We start from the raw sequence: 22,606 nt of genomic DNA, 5'->3' as shown, positions 1-22,606 counted from the left end.
ATGAGTAACATAATTCAAGTGTATGGGTATCCCACTTTAGAATCAGCAGATGTAATCAAAATATCTCTAGAAAACTACACAGGCCTAGGGACTATTCATGCACTAGAGGTTAAAAAATCAAATCGAGGGTCAAGATCATATGCAAAAGTACAATTCACAACAAGAGAAAGAGTTGAATATGTTCTAGATCTTGCTAATCATAAGCGTTTGAGGTTTGGTACAACGTATTTAAAGGCTTATGTAATGGATCGTGACATAGTTCAGAGGTCCAAACAATTTGCATTTGAGATGGAAGGTGCTACTCTTTATTTTGGTTGCCAAGTGTCAAAGGAGATTTTATATGTGTTATGTAGGATGCAAAATACTTCAGTGAAGTTTGGATTTGGATTAAGAAGGTTATACTTTGTTATTTCATATGCTACTACTTGTTACAAGTTGCAACTCTCGTATGAGAATATTTGCCAAGTTCAACTACATCGTTCACATGGCAATACTACAAAATTTGTTGTTATTCAGGTTAGTTTGAATGAGCTACTATGTCCTTGAGAGTATTATATATTTATCTTTATCTTATAGTGACTAAATCAATTTGTCTTTTTTTTTTTTATAGCTTTATGGTGCTCCTAGAATATTTCAAAAAGCTGAAGAAGACATTCATAACTATTATAGTGACATTCCTGATGATCAATGGGTTAGGGCGACTGATTTTACTCCATCTTCAATCGGACAATCTTCTCATTTATGTTTGGAACTTCCACATGGTGTTGATCTCCCTAATCTTTCTCGCTATTTCAATGGTCAATTCAAGTTAATGAGAGGCCATAGTTTCTCCCAAAACTTGGATCTAGTCCCAATAGTGGGCCCCACTTTTTATCTCCCATACAATATAGTGTTCAAGATTTGTGCATTGGTTCAACACGGCTGCATCCCGGGCCCACTACTTGATTCCAGTTTCTTTGAGTTATTGAACCCACAAAGAAGACACATTGGCTCTATAGAATACGTTCTTGAAAAACTCTACTATCTTAAAGATTGTTGTTATGATCCTGTAAGGTGGATAAAAGATGAATACAAAAACAATAATAGGCTACTATCAAGATCACCCGCTATATCACTAGATTCTGATCTTGTGTATGTCAGAAGGGTTCAAATTACACCATCAAAAGTTTATTTTTGTGGGCCAGAAGTCAATGTGTCTAACCGTGTTCTACGCCATTTTGCAGAATATATAGATAATTTTATTCGTGTGTCGTTTCTTGATGAAGAATTGGAGAAGCTTTATTCAACGGATTTATCTCCACGTGCGAATAATATATTTGGGAAAACAAGAACCGGGATTTATAAGAGGATTTTGTCTGTTCTAAAAAATGGAAGTTATTGGAAACAAAAAGTTTGAATTTCTCGCTTTTTCATCTAGTCAATTACGTGATAATTCTGTATGGATGTTTGCTTCAAATGGTAGATTAAAGGCTGCTGATATACGTGAATGGATGGGTGATTTTAGTAGTATAAAAAATGTTGCAAAATACGCTGCAAGACTCGCTCAATCTTTAGGCTCTTCAAAGGAAAGTTTAAGTGTCGCACATCATGAAGTTTTAAAGATTCCTGATGTGGGAGTTATAAGAAATGGTGTGAAATATATTTTTTCCGATGGAATTGGGAAAATATCGTCTGAATTTGCAAAAAGGGTATCCATTAAATGTGGATATGATTTTATTACATCTGCATTTCAAATTGGATATGGTGGGTACAAAGGTGTTGTCGCTGTGGACCCCACTTCATCGATAAAATTATCTTTAAGAAATAGCATGTGTAAATTTGAATCACAAAACACAAAGTTAGATATTCTTGCAATAAGCAAGTATCAACCTTGTTACATGAATCGACAACTCATCACACTTCTTTCCACCCTTGGGGTCAAAGATCATGTTTTTGAGAAAAAACAAAAAGAAGTCGTGGACTTATTAGATGCGATTTTAAGGGAGCCAATGAAGGCACAAGAGGCTTTAGAGCTAATGTCACCTAGTGAAAACACAAATATTATGAAAGAAATGCTTTCATGTGGGTATAAGCCTAATGCTGAACCATTTCTTTCAATGATGTTGCACGTTTTTCGTGCAACAAAGTTGTTAGAATTGCGTACAAAAACACGGATTTATGTTCCTGAAGGAAGGACAATGATGGGATGTTTGGATGAAACTCGAACACTTGAATATGGTGAAGTTTTTGTACAATTTTCTGAATCAGGAAGAAGGACGATGCATGATGATGATGATGATGATGATGTTAATGGTGGTGGTAATAAGTGTAGAATTGTTGTTGGGAAAGTGGTTGTTGCTAAAAATCCATGTTTGCATCCGGGCGATGTACGGGTTTTGAGGGCTGTTGATGTTCCAAGGTTACATCATATGGTGGATTGTGTTGTTTTTCCACAGAAAGGACATAGGTAAAATATATTCAAGTTAAATTTATATATTGTTTTATGAATATGTATAAATATGTTTTTCCTTTTTTTTTGTTTGATAGGCCACATCCAAACGAATGCTCCAAACGAATGCTCGGGGAGTGATTTGGATGGAGATATTTACTTTGTTTGTTGGGACTCGGATCTAATTCCACCTAAGCAAATTGAACCGATGGACTATAACCCCACACCAACTATGCAACTTGATCATGATGTTACTATTGAGGTACATATACTTTTACTTTTTTACTAGATATACTTGCTCCTATTCTATAAGTTTTTCATATCAAAGATTGATAGTAAGGTAGTGGTTTTGGTACAAAGGAATAGAGATAGAATGGAATTCTTTGCAATCAAAAAATATGTTTGTTTTGACTAATAAAATGGAATGGACCACTCTTGATAGAATGTTGATTCTTTCCTTTTTGTTAATTTTCATTTCTAATAATGGATTAATCACAAAAATACCAAACCGTATAAAAACTTAATTAAGTAGTCTTTTTAAAACTTTTAAAAAATATAATTAAATCATATATAGTAATTTGAGCTATCCAAACAATTTAAATAAATCCATCGGATCTATACCCGTGCTTGTGTTCTCATTCTATCATGGACACAAAGTCAATTGCAAAAATCATGATTCTTGATCAAAACAACAATTCTCTTTTTCTAAATATTACTATAAGGTATATATAATTTAGTGTAATCTTATTTGTGTTTTATTGAGTTTTTCTTATGTTCATTTCTTTTAATTTTGTAAATAAAATAATATATAGTATAATTCTCTTTTTCTAAATATTACTATAAGTTGTATTTCATTCTAGTCTAACGTACCATGATCATGGAGTATAATTCTTAATTCTCACCCCATACCTTATTACAAATTTACAATACTAAGTCCATTTCATTCCATCCAAACAAACAAAAAAACCGACCCTAACTTCTACAAATGTGGTAACACTGAGTTTATTTCATTTTTTACTTTTTGCATTAATTTCATATTTAATTTTTTATTTTTTTATTTTCAGGAGGTGGAGGAGTATTTCACAAACTATATAGTCAACGACACTCTAGGAATCATCGCAAACGCCCACACAGTCTTTGCAGACAGAGAACCCGAAAAAGCAATGTCGAAACCGTGTGTAGAACTGGCAAAGCTCTTCTCAATAGCCGTCGATTTCCCAAAAACCGGTGTCCCCGCAGAAATTCCCGCAAATCTCCGTGTCAAAGAGTACCCAGATTTCATGGAAAAACCGGACAAAACCACATACAAATCCCAAAATGTAATCGGTAAACTCTTTCGGGAAGTCAAACACATGGCCCCACATAATAGCCTTGTCATCCCCTTCACACGTGACGTGGCAAGACAAGCATATGATGCTGACATGGAAATAAACGGGTTTGAGCATTATATCGATGAAGCATTTGATTTTAAAACCGAATATGATTACAAATTGAGAAATTTGATGGATTATTACGGGATTAAAACCGAGGCTGAATTGTTAAGTTGTAGTATCATGAAAATGTCAAGGTCTTTTGATAGGAGGAATGATGCTGAAGTGGTTGGTTTGGCTGAGATCTTTGAGAAAAGAAGCTAGGAATTGGTTTAAGAAGGGGATCAATGATGATCATCATGTGGAAATTGGAGATGATGATGATGATGATGTTTATGCAAAAGCATCTGCTTGGTATCATGTGACATATCATCCGGATTATTGGGGTCGATATAATGAGGATATGAGACGTGATCATTTTTTGAGTTTTCCTTGGTGTGTTCATGATAAGCTTATTGAAATTAAGAGATGCAAAGCGAGGTTTAGAAGAAATGTTGCTTTTAACTTGATATGATCGAACAAGTTTGAACTTAATTGTGTGGTATTTTTCTTGTTGGGTTGTGAATATTGTGATTCTTGATTATTTTATTTAATCTCAAACATTACATGCATACATTCTTAATCAATTTTCATCATAACACCACAATTATCATCATGATCAAGATCAAGAAACTCATGTCTCCATTTATACATTTTGTATAGCTACACTTACATTTACATACAATTTATGATACAGAAATCGATCTTTTGTTATGCCAATCTTGAATCAAAGAACGAAGGGTATGATTAGGAGTAAGCCGATTGTGTTCTAGCTCTAAGTTTGTCAATGGCGACGTATTATGCCCCATTCCAAACCACCTCTCTATAGCACTAAACTCATACGAAAATCCATCTGAAGCAACATGTGGGTCCCTCATTATATCCTGCAATATAGGACAAAAAAAGAAAGAGGGTATAACAGTCTCCTCATCACAATCGACACTAATCTTATTATTTCCAACTTCATCCGCCTTCTTCCTCACCTCTTCCATCTCCTTCATCACCATTGTCATCCCTGTAATCCCACCTGAACACTTTATCGCTAATCTTGCAAGCTCCATAGCCACATGCAATGGCCACTCTCCATCTCTCTGATCTAATACCTCCATAACCGAAGCTTCATTTACCTCATCAAGAATCCCACTCCAATTTCTTCCGGTTAGCAGCTGTAACACCAAACCCCCGAAATCTTTAACATCAGATCTGATATCAGATTCGTTATATGAAGAATCCAGTCGAAACCCATGTAGTTTTGCAACATTATTTCGATCCAAAAGTATGTTGGTTAGGTTCAGATTGCCATGAACGATGGATTTGGGTTTGGATAGATGGAGAAAAGTCAACCCTGAACAAACTTCTGTTGCAATACAGACTCTGGATCTCCAGTTTAAAGCTTGTTTCTTCCGACTATTGGAGAAGAGAACATTCCGGAGACAACTTCCGTGCATATACTCGAATACGACGCATTTAAGCTCTGTACAGAACCCTAACATGGCTACCAAATGTGGGTGTTGTAATCTGCTTATAATCTTTACCTTGCTACCAAATTCTTCTTCTGAAACTTCATATAACTTGATAGCAACTGTTGTATGATTGATTCGAGCTCGATACACGTTTGTGAAATCCCCAGAACATTTTATTCTGGAATGTTCTGAGAAGTGTTCAGTGCTTGATTTGATCTCATCGGGTGTAAACTCTTTGTAAAAAAAGGTCAAATGATTCAATCTTGCGGCTGTTTCTATGGCTTCTTTATCTCTGCAAAACTCGATTCTTCGTTGCATGACGTCTTTTTGTTTCCGGAGTTTTTCGATCTCTTGAATCATGTCAACACGTTTGTGGATCATTTTGGTTAATTGTTCTTCGGATTGGGATTTTGAGAGTGTGGATGATTTGAGTTTGTTTGAAAGCTCCCGTTGGATTTCGAAGGTGGAATCAATCGTACTTCTGGTTTGCTCGATTCCATTCCGGGTTTCAGTGAGTTGCTCTGTAACGGTTTCTAATTCCTTCTCTAGATCTCCTCGTTTTGTGGTTTCTTCGTTTAATCGAGCTTCAATATCATCCACCTGTGTAACCCAGAATTCGATTTATGCAAGAAAGTAATATCAAAAACAGAATCGAATAAGAAATCGATGAGAGTTAATTACCCTTGAATTACAAAGGGTAATCGCCCATTCCGCTTTTGAATATCTTTGAACACTTTCTTTGGCTTCTCTTCTCTTCAAATGTATGGCGTCCTTCGCTTCACCTATTTTAACTCTCAGGAATCCAGTTTTCTGTCTCGAATTCTGAAAATTGTTCTTGGTTTATTCTTTTTTTTTTTTTTTGACCTAAATACATAACTATTCCAGTAAAACGATGAGAAATTTACCAAATCTTGGGGTATATCTAGTTCTGTGAATCCATTGTTCTCCAGAATAGCATTTGAAGCTTGCCCAATTTCTGATTCTTCTTCATCTTCATTTGAATCCAGCAAGTTGTTGAAATACTCTTCAATCTCTTCTGCAGATCTCTCCCAAATTGAAGGTGGATCCGCGCTTGATGAAGAAGAAGGCGAATCCCGAGGGCTTTTTGGATACATTTTTCCGATCCAACCTTTAAAGCTACCTCTCTTTTTGTTTAATTTAGCTATAATCACCCCTTGATCGTCTTCTATAAATCCCTCATTATTTTCTTCTTTCAAAAAGATCAATTTCCCTCCACTTATTAAGTATAATTCACAGAAATTAGGCTTCTTTTGCTGAATTTTCTTTAATCCCATTATTAAATTTCCAAATTTCCTGTGGAAACGAAGAACAGAGTATAATCGACCCAAGTATAAACGAAAAACTTTCTTCACAATTACCATGAGGATTACCTGAAGAAAGTAGCTCCTATCACTAGTTTGCATATTCGAAGACCTGATATTAGTTGCAGGATTCGTTTATGTATTGGTTCATCATATTTCTCGATATTTAAAGTTTCTGTTTTCACCTCGCCACAAAAATCTATGTATTGTTGTAGAATCTTGTTCAGTTTTCCTTGTTGATACTTATTGAGTAAGTCGACACTCTCATCATTCACATAACTTGCAGGGAGTTTTCCATCTTGAATCAAGAAACCGTGTGAGTCAAAATGTTACAGAAAAAAGTCAAAATTGAGAACTGTGCGATGAACTTACAGTATGTGTAAACGAAGTCCCTGTTGATATCTGCATGAAGGATAACAATGGAGATTTGAGAAGAAGACCATTTTCTTAGTGTCCATTCGAGAGTTGCAAACCCTTCTTGTACGTCATTCCCGATTGCTACATACACTTTCTCCATCATTGTCTGTGTCACTGTGTGTATATGTGTGTGCGTTTATGGGGGTTGTTTACACTAAATCGGATCAAATGTGAATAAACCCATATAGAGAAATGATTTTTCTTGATGGGTTTTGAAATTTGAGAAAAGGTTGCTTAAATAAATCCAAAATAAAAGGGACGGTTTTTCTTAGGTGAAAGGGTGGAATTGGACCATAATCTTGTAGTCGCCGTCTTTGAAAGCAATTTTTCCTTGGATATGTCATAAAAACCAAAATTATATTTTATATACTAAATTTCGGAAATGGTACCTATGATTTGTGGAAAGTTGCAATTTTAATCAAAGTTTTCAATTTATACCATTTTTTTCCATATGGTTTTTAAATTTTAGACAAAACTGCAAGAATGGTCCCTGTTGTATGTCAAAACTAGCAAGTTTTGTCCAAACAAGTTTGGACTCGCAAGGGTGGCCCAAAAGTTTCATTTTGTTGCGAGTTTAGTCCAAAATTTTCAAAACTTTTTTAAAAACATATTTGCCCTTGGTATTTTTCCCTTTTAAAACTTTTTATTACAAAAAAGAAAAAAGAAAAAAAAATTATCTCACTCCACTCTTCTTCTTCTTCTTCTCCTTTCTCTCTCTCTCTCTCTCTCTCTCTCTCTATATATATATATATATATATATATATATATATATATATATATATATATATATATATATATATATATATATATATATAGAGAGAGAGAGAGAGAGAGAGAGAGTGAGTGAGAGAAATCTGAAAAAGCTTTAGCAGGTTGTATGCTACAACCCAAACTTGTTGTTGCTTACAAAAAGTTAGAAATTTGAGTTCTTGAGTTCATATCTTGTATTTGTATGTGTCCATGTTCTAGATTTCTTGTATGTGTTCTTGTCATCTTGTGTGTGTGTTCCAAATCCGTTTTTGTGATGCTCCGAATTTCGAAAATTCGATCTGGAGATAAAACTTCAACATGTATGTGTTCTTGTGATCTGAAAAACAAAAATCAATCAATACACTCCATCTCTTTCATACACACAACATCAAGAGCACAGTAGAATCGATGATTTTAGGAACAAAAACATTTCTATGTGTTTGTTTTCTAACCCGATTCCAACAACAAAAAACATTTTTTTCGAACTCAAGAACCCAAGAAATCTACAGATCGATGAACAGATCTGAAGCAGAAAACCCTAACCGAAGAACGAAGATGAAAACCTTAATTGAAGAACGAAGCCGTCGTCGAGATCTGAACATGTCCTTACGGCGAATTGAGAAGAAGAGGACGATCGGAAGCAACAACATGGGTGGATCGATGATGGTTGAGGAATCACGAAGAAGGGGAGCATGTTTCTCCAGCGACCCTCTTGGCCTCTTCGTCGTCTCCGACAACAATCGAACTGAAAAAGGAAACAACAGTAACAGTCGACCAATGGAGAGCAACAACGATGCTCGATCTGACTGAAAAAGAAAAAAGAAAAAGGAGAACGGAAACGACAGCAGGTGGGGATTTCGTGGGATTTGTCAGCAACCGAAGGAGGGGTGGCTGGAATGGAGGCAACAACCTCCTTCCTTCTGTTTCGTTTTTCCGATGAGTCAAGGAAGAAAAGAAGGAGAATGGAATCGGGAATAGCAGCAGCTGAGGGTGTTTAGGTGGTGCTTCGACAGGAGGAGGGTGAGAATTTGTGAAATCGCCGGTTCCTCCTTCCCTTCCTTTACCGGAGGTCAAAACGGGAGAGAGAGAGAGAGAGAGAGAGATGAGTACTTTCTATTTTCTTTTCTTTTCTAGATTTTGTATTAAAAAAACTGAAAAAAGAAAATACCAATGGCAAAATCGTCATTTTATAAAAATCAAAACAAAATTGACCAAACTCGCAGCAAAATAAAACTTTTGGACCACCCTTGCGAGTCCAGAATTGCTAGTTTTGACATACCACAATGACTATTCTTGCAATTTTGTCTAATTTTTATGCAATCGGTCCACACCATCTCTCTCTCTCTCTCTCTCTCTCTCTATATATATATATATATATATATATATATATATATATATATATATGAAATTATATTTTTCTTAATCATTTATCTGATTTAACCTGGTGTATAAATTTTCTCTCTGGTTATCATAATGTTTTTCTACTCGATTTTTCATGTATGTATTTAAATTTGGTAGAAAATTTGTTTATAGTTTTTAGAAAAATCTGCAAAAAAAAATAATAAAATAAAATAAAATAAAATAAAATCTTTGTATTTGGTTCTGTTGACAAAAAAGTCACTACTTTTTTTTCTTTTGCATTTTAACCATTGAAACTGATAAACATTTGAAAAACAACATTTGTAATCGGTTAGCGCAGGTTTTAAGAGTTAAATTGCAAAAATAAAAATCATGGATGACTTTTTCGTTAATAAGGTTAAAGTTTAAAGACTTTTCTAAAGATTTTTTTTATATATACAGAATTTATTTGAAGAAAACTTATATTTATTTATTAAAAAACTCAAAATAATGATATTTTTTTATGAAAAAACACAATAATGATAATTCATATATCATTTTTGGAATTTTTTGTTATTCTTTTTAATAAATATCGTTACTAATATCATAAAGACCATCTATACCCTATACCCCATATAATCGAAGATCTTTTCACAATCGAACAACACCTCAGATTATAAAGTTTTATCAAGGTTTGTTATTCCTAAATAAAACTCCATTATACATACTATGTGGCCTATAAATGCACTACTTATGACAAGTCAACAAAAGTCCGTTTTTATGTTCATTAATGCCTCACATTTGTCAACTTTTTCATTTTAACATTTTATCAGGTTTTACACCCTCTTAGTCGGTCATCATTACAATAAAAGCCCTCATATTTAAACATCACCACCACCACACTCCGTCACCACCAACAACACCATCTTCACCACCACACTCCGACACCACCACCACCCTTTGCCACCAACAACACCATCTTCACCACAAAACACAGGTATCCACCCATCAACATCATCTCCGACTCACCTTCTGCATTCTTCATCTTCGACCTACCATCATCACAATCGTTCACCTACTGTTCTTTCTCTTTACAACCTGATAAAAAGCTCAAAATTATAAAACTTACCTAATTGTGAGACATTAATGAACACAATTTTGGACTTAGGATATAACCTCACATTTCATGTAAATATGAGGGCTTTATAACAATAACCCTAATACACGAGCTACAATACTTATGAAAACACATGTTAAATACAATTAATAGGACTTTTGTTAATTTTTCGTAAGGAGTGTGTTTCTAGGCCACATATATATCATGGAGCTCTATTTATGAATTATATTTAAATGATACATTTATAATTGTAGTAATTGTATTTACTAAAGAGAATCATAAAAAAAAATCCCAAAAATGATATATAATTGATCATTATTGTGTTTTTTAATAAATAATATATATATATATATATATATATATATATATATATATATATATATATATATATATATATATATATTGTGAAAGGGGTGTAGATGTTATCTTTATTTTATGATTTTTAATAAATAAATATAAGATTTCTTCAAATAAATTTAGTCTATATACAAAAGAAAATCTCCAAAAAAGTCCTTAAACTTTAACCTTATTAACGAAAAAGTCATCAAAGTTTTTTTTTTTTTTTTTTTTTTTGCAAATTAACCCTTAAAACTAACACTAATCGAGTACAAGGGTTGTTTTGCAAGTGTTTACCGGTGTCAATGGTTAAACTGCAAAAGTGACAAAAAAAAATCAGTGGTTACTTTTTTGTCACTAGAGCCAAAATATAGGGATTTTTTATTTTTTTTTTGCAGATTTCCCTAGTTTTTGCAATTTACAAATATTTTTATGGTTTGTAAAATCTTTAATTTTATGTTGGTAAAATTGAATTTAGAGTTTTTTAAAAGTTTTCATTTTAAAATAGAAAAATAAATCTCTAATTCCCTCTAAGGATCCCTGATCCCCATTACGGGTGAGGATGGAGATTGGAATAAGGATTCCTGGATGGAGATAGGGATTGGGGTTCCCCGACCCCATTTCTATATCTATTCTTAATGCATTGACCTCAAGAAAACCTATGGCACATACTCTCGTTCCTTTAACTCCCGATCTCTCCTTACATCTCATCCCATTTCCTTATGCTCGTGAGCTCACCATCATTGCATCTGGGTCATCATTACTTCCATAGAGGAATAGATAGATTTGTTGTCCCTAAACCCAGTTCCTCTTTGAAAATTGAAGTAATCCAAATAAGAAAAAAAAACCTAATAAAAAAAACCCAAATAAATCCTATCAAAACGTTAATCACACTCTTCTTTGACAATCCATTTAACACCTCCAGCGCATTACCTAAATCAACACACATTTTATCAATTTATATTGATCCTCCCATTCACAAATTAACATATGATCGAATTGATGATCCATTATATTTCAAAATAAGTCCTTGAGTCTTTCAACCTAAGGTTGAGGGTTCAAGTTTCGTTGTGGACGAAAGATGTAGTATAATATATCCACACACACACACACACACACACACATATATATATATATATATATATATATATATATATATGATCCATTATATTTCAAAATAAGTCCTTGAGTCTTTCAACCTAAGGTTGAGGGTTCAAGTTTCATTGTGGACGAAAGATGTAGTATAATATATCCACACACACACACACACACACACACACACACACACACACACACACATATATATATATATATATATATATATATAACAGACGAACAGTTCAACATGACAGACGACTAACTAAACTAGTCTATGTAACGACCCAAATTTTCAAAAGAATTTTTTTTTTCATTTTTAATTAGTCAAACATATTTCCAATAACCATGAAATCCCAAAACAGATTGTTTTCAAATCCACATTCATTACAACTCTATTAAAAAACATCAGAGTGTCCCATAAAATATCGGTGAGAGAGTGCACGTCGCACCATCAAGCCTTGCCCTTACCCTTGGGCTCAGATGTACCTGAAACAAATCCACAAACTGTAAGCTAATGCTTAGTGAGTTCCCCAGAGCATACCCCACACATAATCCACATAACACATATCATATCAGCTAATAACCTAGCTCTACCACATAACATTAGCTAAGAAGCTATCTCTACCACATAACATATCATATCAGCTGTAAAGGTATCCCTACCACATATCCCTGTATAAGGATGCCATGGGCTCCCCCACATGGTCTTACACCTAAGTGTCATGGGCTCCCCCATGGTCTTTCCCTGCCGGACGGCCATGGGCTCCCCCACATGGTCTTACATCCAAGTGTCATGGGCTCCCCCCATGGTCTTTCATACAAACAACACATAATCACTAGCATACAACTTAGCACAAGCTAACTATCATACCACATAACTCTACTACAGCTAGTGTATCACATATCATAAAATGGGTCGGCCTTGGTGCCTTAGACCCATGGGTATGGTGAGAAGACTCACCTCTGCCTGCTGAATACAAAAGCTGTTCTCCTAACGGTCAGTAACTTCTCGTACTGAATAATAATATTAAACAATGTTAGGACTTTAATTAATCAAGGGAAATCCAAACTCCAAACCCTTCCATAAGGCCCAATTATCCATCCCTTGCTAATGGCCCCAAAGTCCAAGTCCAAAATCCTTAATACGCCTCTTGGCCCAATAAAGCCTAATCAATATGTCCATGGCCTATAACAGATGGTATGACTCATAATTCCCAGAATACAACCATGCCCAATAATCAAATGAGGCTTAAATAGCTCAAAGGCCCAAAACAAATTCAGCCCAACTATGATGCGTACGCTCGGCGTACCATCCTGGTACGCGCAGCGTACTGGGGTCTTGGGACTACGCGCGACGTATAGTGGGTTACGCCCAGCGTACAACCAGTTTAAGCACTTTCTCCATTAAGTGCTTAATACTCGTTTCCTTTACGTCCAAAAGTCAGATCTATGTTTGTTAAGACGTCCTAAGGCATAAAGTTGGCAACTTTATGCCATTGCATGCCTCATATACACCCAACACCTCCATTAAGACCTTTCCAAGGTCTTTAACCCATGCATGAGGCCAAAACTCCCATCAAGACACAATTTTTATGGTTCTAAAGGACCAAGGGACCTCAGATCTGTCATTCCCATCTTCTGGAGTTGCTTAACTCACAAATGGAGGTCCAAAATCAACCAAAAGGGACAAGGTAGAAAACCCTAGCTAAATCTAGAGATTTAAGATGAAAGATCCAAGCTTTTTACCTCCAGAAGCTTTGCAAGATGACTAAGATGCAGGTTCTTGAAGCACCAACTCGTTCCAAGTTTGTTTGACCACCTCTTCTTCTTGGAATGAACACTAAAAGGGCCACAAATGCACTCTTTAAAGCTCAGAAATGGTCTCACAAGTTCTCTGGAGTGTAAGGACGTTCTAAGGCTGTGGAGGCTCTCTAGGGTTAAGTCTAAGGGACTTAAGGTCGCTTAAACAGGCCTCATGTCCGAAAATTAGGGTTTTGGACCCCTGGCACGTACGCCCAGCGTACTGCTGGTACGCCCAGCGTACGTCCAACTCCTCCACGACCAACCATGCATAGTACGCTAAGCGTACACTTAAGTACGCCCAGCGTACTTAAAGGACCAATTATGCTAAAATGTAAATTCTTGAGGGTTTCAAGTCATACCAGATTTAGGGTGTTACAGTCTAGTGGCCTAATTACATACTACAGGGTAACTATATCCTAACATACATATGATATATATATATATATATATATATATATATATATATATATATTGGAACACATAATATAGTAAGAAAACTCACTTGGATAGTTTCTCAGAAGATTAACAGCTTTCTTGGCGATCCCACTGGTGGTCAACGCATCTAACGAGAATTAACCTATAATACTTTAACCTATCAATCTCTATGACAAACTAGTAACAAAACTATATCATTCACTAATCCCAGTGAATACCAAGATTTCTATCAAATAAGGATCAGTCAAGCCAGATAGTTGGGAGGCAGGACCATTTCAACATATATCCTTTCTGAAATCCAACAACCAAGCCAACATGACCATTCTAGGCACATCTACCGTAAGTAGATCAATCAACATTATAACTGAATTATTGATAAATCTTATTTATATATCCATAACAACGAGTATGAATATAAATATAAGTATCACTTAAAGCGTAGTAAGTGTACCCTAACTTACAGAGAGTTTCTGGTAAAAACCCAAAAAGTGGCGGGCAGGACCTCAATACCGAGCACTTCTATTTGCTTGAATCACCGCCTCAGAGCTTCGTTAAAGTACTCCAAAAACCTAGGAAGGTTAGATTCGAGGGTTGAGGGGTTCCTAGAGAGAGTTGAGTGAAGAGATGAGTGAGAAACAAATGAAGCCGAAACACTCTATTTATAGTAAGTATGTACATCGTGCGTTACCCTAGTGTGCCGCACACTAGGGTAACGTCGATTGATTCACTGCCCGTCACATGTGAAAACCCATATGGTCCATGTTGCACCTTCTAGAAGCTGTGCGCCGCGCGCTTTGTGCGCGCCGTGTAAAATGTGAATTTTTTAAATTCCATATCTTCTTCATACGAGCTCCGTTTTCAACGTTCTTTATATCCATGCGTAGTTATCGACGAGATCTACAACTTTCATTTAGGCTCTGTCGGCTAATCTCACTTTATTTTTAAAGTTATATTTTTATAGGCTTAGACTGTTAAAGTTCGTATAAAAATCATAACTCTCTCATACGATATCCCTTTTCGTCTGTCTTTATATCGATGGATAGGTATTGACGAGATCTTCAACTCTCGTTTAGATTATTTTTCCTAACAATCAACCAATCTTAATTTCGGTTTCTGTACCGCACACTGCTGTGTTGCAATTTCTAGTAATCATGACTTCCACTTATGAAGTCAGATTTGGACGTTCTTTATATGCATGCTCTCGGTTTTGTGATTACTAGGACCTTCGTTAAGAATATTTAATAGTCTTCTAATAAAAAGGTCCTTCTACGTGACTGGTCGTTTATACTGTAAGGAAAAAATGGAGCGTCCTTCACCCTAAAAATTCATATCTATATATTTATTTATGTTAGACTAATCTTCTTAAATGATCTTTGTGGTTCCAGTAATATCAGCTTTAGTCTCTAACTTTTTCCTGTCTCATTGAAGGTCCTTGTGGTTTCAATTTCTATAGTTGATGGTCCCTCGCCCATATAAAAAGACTTTTATACCATTTTTAATTTCTTTTATATTTTTATTTAATAAAAATAAGAAAATAATTACCAAAAGTTTTTTCCCATCACTCCACACACTCTCCTCCTCCATTCTCCATTAACCCCTTTCTTCACCACACAACTATTCCGGCACCACCACCACTTCCTTTACTGTTCACTTCATAAGAAAACCCATAATCCTAAAAATCAATAAATCGGAGAGTAGTTCCTGTAAAACAACGAATTCTATAAATTCTTCAACCCTCAATGCTAAAAAAACAAAGCATGAAAAGTGTAGATCTTGAATGGCTGAATGCCAATAGAAACTTGAGTAGATCTGGATATTATTTCAGGAGGGGGCAAATGACTTATCCGATGAAAGAAATTCTCCATCTCTACCAAATCAAAATTCACAAAGAGAATTGTTCCCCTATAACTTCTTCTGGTTCCCGACCCAGATCAAAACCATACATATGATGGAATCGATGGGGGTTTGATTTTTAGAACTCATTTTATGGTAGGTGTTTTAATTTTAGAAATTAATTTCATTAGGATTTTATATTGTTCCAATTAAATAGATGGGGTTATAGATATGATGGAACTGATGGGGATCTTATTTTTATAAATCAATTTCAATGGTGGGGATAGTCGTTGGACATAAAACCGATTTTCGGAGTTGTGACAACCCAGGAGATACGGCCCCAACCGTCGTCGATAGTCAACGACAAAACACGATAATATAATCTTGTAAACGCCAAAATTTTCAACCATTACCCTTATTAACGTCAAACCATAGGTTCAAAAATAAGTGCGCAAAAAGTCGCGTCACTTTGTGAGCAAGTTAACATATTTAGACACTACACGCTACCGTAATTCCAGAAATGTAAATTTCGCAAAAATTTGACACAGTATAAGCAAGATACGACATTTATAGTAAATAAATGTCTGTCATACTTAAAAAGTCACAACGACGAAAACTACAAAGAGATTGGACGACTTTTGGGAAGAGTCGCCAACTAGAGAAACGTAGTACTATTTAAGATAGGAATTATGGAGTAGAGAATGCTTAAAACATGAATCATATGAGGGAGATATGATTTTTAACAATAATAAAAACTAGTCGAAAAACAAAAGTCAAAACCAGCAAAAACGACCAAAAGGAAAGTTGTAGAGAACGATGAGATCTACAAGGTTATATAAAAGTCATATAAAATGGAATTCGTACGTGAGAGTTGTGGAATTTCAAAGTATAATATTCCCATCACGCGTGCTCACTCGTTCTGACACATGATTTCATCGAGATACAAGATGACATGGCACACTGATGAGACGGCATGTGGCAATCTCGTATGGTTCACGCACATTTACGCGACACACAATGCGTGGCGTGCAACTCAAAACCCCTATAAAATGGCAAGTCTAGGCTGATCCTTTCTCACACCAGCACACACCTCTCTTTCTCTTTCTCTCTTAAAAATTCATGCCAATGAGTCCTGAGCATCTATCTAGTGTCGGACTTGTGGATCTTCTACCCTACATCAATGGTTTCATAACTCACAGGTGAGTTTCACAACCCCATTTCCCAACTCTGTTCCGCGGGGGTTGGGGGGTGGGAATAATTGTCTAAATTCAACTTTACGTAATTATCACTATCTATAGTTAGATAATTATACTGTGACATCCCCTATTTTCTCGGCCAGAAAAGACCGATTTAATTTATGCTTTTTAAAATAAAATCAGAGAAATCCTTTTAAAAGATGTTGCGGAATTGGTCCCCAAAACAAAACATGATAAAAGTTTATCAAAACCTTTCTTTAAGAAATATATAATTTCATTTCATATCAAAACCTCGGGATGTCATGTTCCGATACAGATCAAAAGCATAAACAAGACATATAAGCCTTACAACAGTTATTTACAACTACTAGCCTATAATCCAAAAATCTATCATCATCCTCCGACTATGCTCGGGGTCCACTACTTGTAATGATAAAAAGCTGAGTGGGTCAGGCTTGGGAGCCTGGTGAGCATATAGGGTTTTCAACCCACAATAATAATAAACTTATTAAGTTCACCAATCAACAATAACCCTGATTACCCATTCCCGTTATCCTCACTTTACGTCCCTAAACACCTATCACAAGGGACCTAGCCTAAGGAATATCATCAGGATAGACACTACTGCTAAGGGGACTCCTCAGCCATACATGTCCTAAAGGCAACCATGAGGGGGATGGAGTACGCCAATGAACATTTAGTTCACCAACACCTACAAGTTGCGAACCTGCTAGTGTTCCACTGGTCTGTCTAAAGGTCTGTGGTCGTCATCTGTACTCCGCTAGACGACTACAACAACAACAACAAAACCAACAACAACAACAAAACCAACAACAACATCGAGGCCTCTCACCATTTTAACACACATCGCCTATTTCGTCTACCCATGTTCTCCCCAACATATTTGTAGATAAAATACATATACAGTTTAAAACTTGTATAAAACATCTATTCAACAGTCACCTCAATTAAACAATTAATATAATTACACATAGCACGTATTTTATAGAAAATACTTCATATCTAGGTGTAAGATGAAAGTGACTACACACTCACATGATTTACTGATAATCGGGCAGCACTTCGTTTCCTAAAACGATCGTTTCTAATAAAACCGGGAGTTTTATTGAGAAACCGGGCTCTGCGAGAGTTGGGCTTCAAAACCGAAAAGATAAATTTCTCGGGCACTTCGGGACGTGTTTCGGGTGTTTGGTATGATACCGGGGCTTTGGAGTTTGGGGGAAGTTGGAATGAAAGAAATATTGAAAGAGGGGTGAAAATTGACAAATTTCCAAAGTATCCCCTGGAGGTCTCGCACCCTTCTATTTATAGGGGCGAGGCTACTGATCGGACGGCTGAGAGGCTACCAGGTGGCAGCAGATCCGAAGAAGAGGCACATGGGTCGCACGTGCGAGGGTCCTGCTGCTGACCTCTGATTGGACCGAAGTCTAGATCTGAGGTTCGGATCCGAAGCAAGAGGGAAGTGAGACAGGTGGTGCGAAGGTCAGACACGCGGCGGGTGCTGCGAGGCTCGGACTAGGCTGCACACGCGTCACTCCTCGGATGCGCCACAGCTTCGGATGACTCAGCAATTTCGGACACGTGGCATGCATGGAGCGAAGGTGACGTGGCCGAAGCATGACTATGCGAATTTTCTCGATTTTTGTGCAAAAACTTCTAAAATCCATAACTTTTGCATACGAGCTCCGTTTTTGACGTTCTTTATATGCACGGTTAGGTAAAATTACGCTCTACAACTTTCGTTTAGACTTCGTCGGCTAATTTTGACTTTAATTTTATATTATTATTTTTAACAGACCGGTACAGGAAATCCGTTAAAAATTCATAACTTCTTCATCCGACGTCCGTTTTCGTCTGTCTTTTTACCGTTGTACTACTATTGACGAGACCTTCGATTATCGTTTAGGTTGTGTCGGCTAAAAATCACTCGATCTAAAATTCGAGTTTTTAGCTGTCTACTGTTAAGCTGAAACTTAGAAAAATCATAACTTCCTCATACGAAGTTAGATTTGGGCGTTCTTTTTATACATACTCTCGGTTTGACGAACACTACGACTTTCGTTTAGATAACTAAGGCTAAAAAGTAGTTTATCAAAAACTCACTTTTTACGACATTCGGCACCGTGCCGGTTTTGTCGCGAAACTTCGACAGATCATAACTTCTTCGTTATAACTCAGATTTCGGTATTCTGTATATATCCGTAATCCTTGTCACGACCACTACAACTTTCTTAACAAATATCAGCTTTATCTAATATTTATTTTCGACGCTCATTTTTATTCTTAATTAATTAAATCCTAGTAATTAAGCATAAAACACATAATTCACATAATATTCACATAATTCCTTTTCATTTCTTCAAAATGAGTTACAAAGGTTAACCTAGACTATCACATCAATATTAATGCCTAGCCTAGAAACACGGGCATTACATATACCCATAGCATTAGGATGATATTATGTTCGGTAGTTACTTTGCCTAAACTCTTTAGCTAATATTATGCCATGTTGTTATGGTGAACCTCGTTATTATAGCCACCTTTGGATAAGCTTAGTACCTAGTGTTACTCCGCCCAAACTCTGGGCTATGCAAAACACACTAAACATATATATATATATATATATATATATATATATATATATATATATATATATATATATATAGCAGATAAATAATAGATATAATAACTATACCATATAATATACAATGCGAATAACAACGCGAACGACCATGGGAGGCCCCACGACAAGAGTTAGATGTGACACAATTCATCAACACGTTGATACATTTTCAGCTACCACCCAGCCTATAATCGTTAATTCTTAAGTGAGCGAGAGAGATATGTATAGATCTATACAAGAATGACATTGCCACCCATGGTTTCCAGCTATAACCCGTCGGCAAGTCGAAGCAGGCATAACTTTCTAAACACAACGACGTCTAGTGAAGTGTCATGGTATTTTTGGGATCAACAGCCATAGCTAGATTATAGGAACTCATCATAACTTTGTCAAACTAAAATGAACTGTCATAAATTACTAATAAGAATTAATTAAGTAGTGATAATACACACAAACTCGGGGAATGGAGTTTAGGTCAAGCAAAAACTAAACTATTATAAACTACGGATACTATACCTAGTGATAGTTCACACAAACTCAAGGAAACAAGTTCGAATACAACATCCACTATTCTTGAGGAACACCTTGAGAATCAGTGCCTACAACACGATAAAAATAAATATTAGGGGAATAATATCAAAACACAAACCTTGGGATAAGGTAACAAGTAAAATATACATCTTTTTATCCAAATCATGATTCAGATTTAGTCACTAAACTATCTAAATCATACTACCAAAACATTAGAAATTACGCTAACACACTGACATAGGTGGAGATCACAACGAGTGCTAACTTAATAACATCAACAAAATATTTTTCACACTTACCAAACATGTGAATTCACCAACATTATGTTGACCCTCTTAAAATCACATGTATTCCTAGGTCAATCCACCGAGATAAAAGACTACCTACATAGTACAGACGACTATCAGACTATCAAAGGAGATGGAAACTCAACACGCAGGCCTATTCCATAAAGCCAACAATTCTGAAAGTCGCACCACTCGGTGTTTCCATCATCAGGCCGAGGGTGTGACAGATTGGTATCAGAGCTTAAGGTTATAGCAAATTAGTAATTCTTTAGGAAATACGACTATAACCTAGAGACATATACTATATAAAGATTTGTCCTCAAACATACAACTAAAAGTATTATTAAAATACACTACCAATAGACTACTTACTGGAGAGGTGACTAGTTTAGAGTATCGCTTGGGTTGCTAGATTTCAGAATGGCTATATGCTAAAATGATACTGCCCTCCGATACTTCTCATCTGGCTGATCCTTATTTTATAGTCTTGAAGTACAAAACCAAAAACTTAATACACGAGAACTAAAGATTTTAGGTTAAGTACCCTAAATAAGTTTAATAGTACGTTGGCCAAGCCAAGACTAGACATAGAACTGATCATCTATGTTTTATTTTGGATGGGTCTAATGCACTACTAAACCTTAATATGGTAATTAGCAAAGTAAAATCTTGAGGAATTCAAAAAGGCGTGAAACAAATACAACAATGAACCGATAGTAACGTAAAATATATATACTATTCCAAAAATCTACATAGATACATCATAGAGTTGTTTACCAAAAATGGAGCGTATACGCCCACACATCACTACTAAGACATACGAAAATATTATACATACCCAAAAAGTAACAACAAATAAACATAACTAGCCAATATACTCCTCGTCATCCACATCACCACCATCGCCACCATCTTCATCATCATCATCATCGTCGTCATGATGCGTCCCTGATGTGCCCGCCCCATCACTCGGTCGCTGATAAGGTGGATAAAAAAATCCCTAAAAAGCGAACCAATTGCTCATAGCCCCCGCTATCCACTGCTAGCAATAGCCGACATCATTGACCTCCTTAGTCAGCACGTCCATACGCCTAGAGAGATGGGCTATATCCATCTCAGGCTGCGGACCCCGCTGAGCAGTAGGGCAGCGCGTCGAACTCGTTGCCGACGATAACCCTGCTCAAACTCTCTCTCCTCTCCATGCTTCGGATCTACCTGATGGATGGGCACAACAACATCATCATGGGGAGTCCTCAAAATCCAATCTGACCCACAAACAACCGCCCGCAACCGCGTCAGAGCCACCCCGTACAACTCTCGAAGGGGATAATGAGTCATCCCATGAGTGTCAACCCCATAGAACTGAGCCAAGCGGAAGATAAAATGGCCACCATAAATCTTACTCTGTAGCTGAGAGCCCAGAGCTAGACTGGAGGAAAAGAAGGAAGGAATGGTGTAAGGGATGTATAGGTGAACATCGGTATGAAGGAGACACCACATCGGGAAAGGTCACCTAAAGGGACCTTATCTTGCTCCTCATGATGATGAATAGTGGAGATGATAAGGCGGTGCATAAACCGGTGCACATGAGACCTGAAGATGCTCTCTTTTTTCCGACCTCAACACGTACTCCCCGACAGCAAGTGTCGGCTCCGAGAGAATACAACTATCTAAGTAGGCCTCCAAGAAAGTATGATCAATATCCTCGACAGAATATATCTCCAGACGCTGCCCGAGCTCCAACAGACTTTAAGATCGGGCCACTCCACCCAACCTGAAATACAAGGCTGAGTCATCTGACCAATCCATGGTATCCTGGTTAAACCGGATAGTATAAAGGAACTCTATAATGAACTCCCTAAATATGATCTCCCAAAACGCAGTGCCAGGCGTGACTGACGAAAGTCGAGAGACCTATCTCATGGCGAAAAGATCGCGTGAGAAACGACTCTAATAGCACCATAAAACCTAAATCACTCGCAACACGCCAATCTAAAGACTGTGGTGTTGGAATATGTGTCTAAGCCCAACTATAATTGGTATATACTTGAATTGATAATAGCACAGTCCTTTTGGGTTGCCTTCAAACCTGGCAATTGAATATGATGATTGTTAGAGAGAGAAAAGTGATTTAGTAATTTATTACTTGGTTAATAAATTAATTAGAAATGAAAATAAATGATTTATCAATGTATTATG

At 36.4% G+C, this 22,606-nt stretch overlaps 1 protein-coding gene and 1 pseudogene across 1 annotated transcript; one reads left to right on the top strand and one right to left on the bottom strand.

Annotated features, from left to right (window-relative positions):
• On the top strand, positions 1-4,312 carry LOC145158126 (putative RNA-dependent RNA polymerase 1; annotated as a pseudogene).
• A 112-nt stretch (positions 4,313-4,424) lies between these two features.
• Positions 4,425-7,330, bottom strand: LOC145159988 (U-box domain-containing protein kinase family protein). The gene is made up of 5 exons (XM_079079041.1): positions 6,995-7,330; positions 6,692-6,920; positions 6,206-6,614; positions 5,982-6,122; positions 4,425-5,900 (listed from the first exon to the last, which is right to left on the bottom strand). The coding sequence occupies exons 1-5, from the start codon at positions 7,140-7,142 to the stop codon at positions 4,524-4,526; spliced, it is 2,304 nt and encodes a 767-aa protein (XP_078935167.1). The 5' UTR covers positions 7,143-7,330; the 3' UTR covers positions 4,425-4,523.
• Between the last annotated feature and the right edge of the window lie 15,276 nt (positions 7,331-22,606).

The sequence above is a fragment of the Lactuca virosa genome, chromosome 2 (genome assembly GCF_052849685.1).
Source record: "Lactuca virosa cultivar CGN04683 chromosome 2, Lactuca_virosa_CGN04683_v6, whole genome shotgun sequence".
In the NCBI taxonomy this organism is placed as follows: domain Eukaryota; kingdom Viridiplantae; phylum Streptophyta; class Magnoliopsida; order Asterales; family Asteraceae; genus Lactuca; species Lactuca virosa.
Note: the sequence above shows the minus strand (reverse complement) of the source record. Positions and strands in the feature narration are given on the sequence as shown.

Bases quoted from the DNA above. Each gene is read 5' to 3' on its own strand.
- LOC145159988 (XM_079079041.1), bottom strand. From the start codon at position 7,142: ATGATGGAGAAAGTGTATGTAGCAATCGGGAATGACGTACAAGAAGGG. The intron at 6,615-6,691 runs GTAATCCTCATG...TCGTTTCCACAG, and splicing joins ATAGGAGCTACTTTCTTCAG to GAAATTTGGAAATTTAATAA. The intron at 6,123-6,205 runs GTAAATTTCTCA...AACAATTTTCAG, and splicing joins TAGATATACCCCAAGATTTG to AATTCGAGACAGAAAACTGG.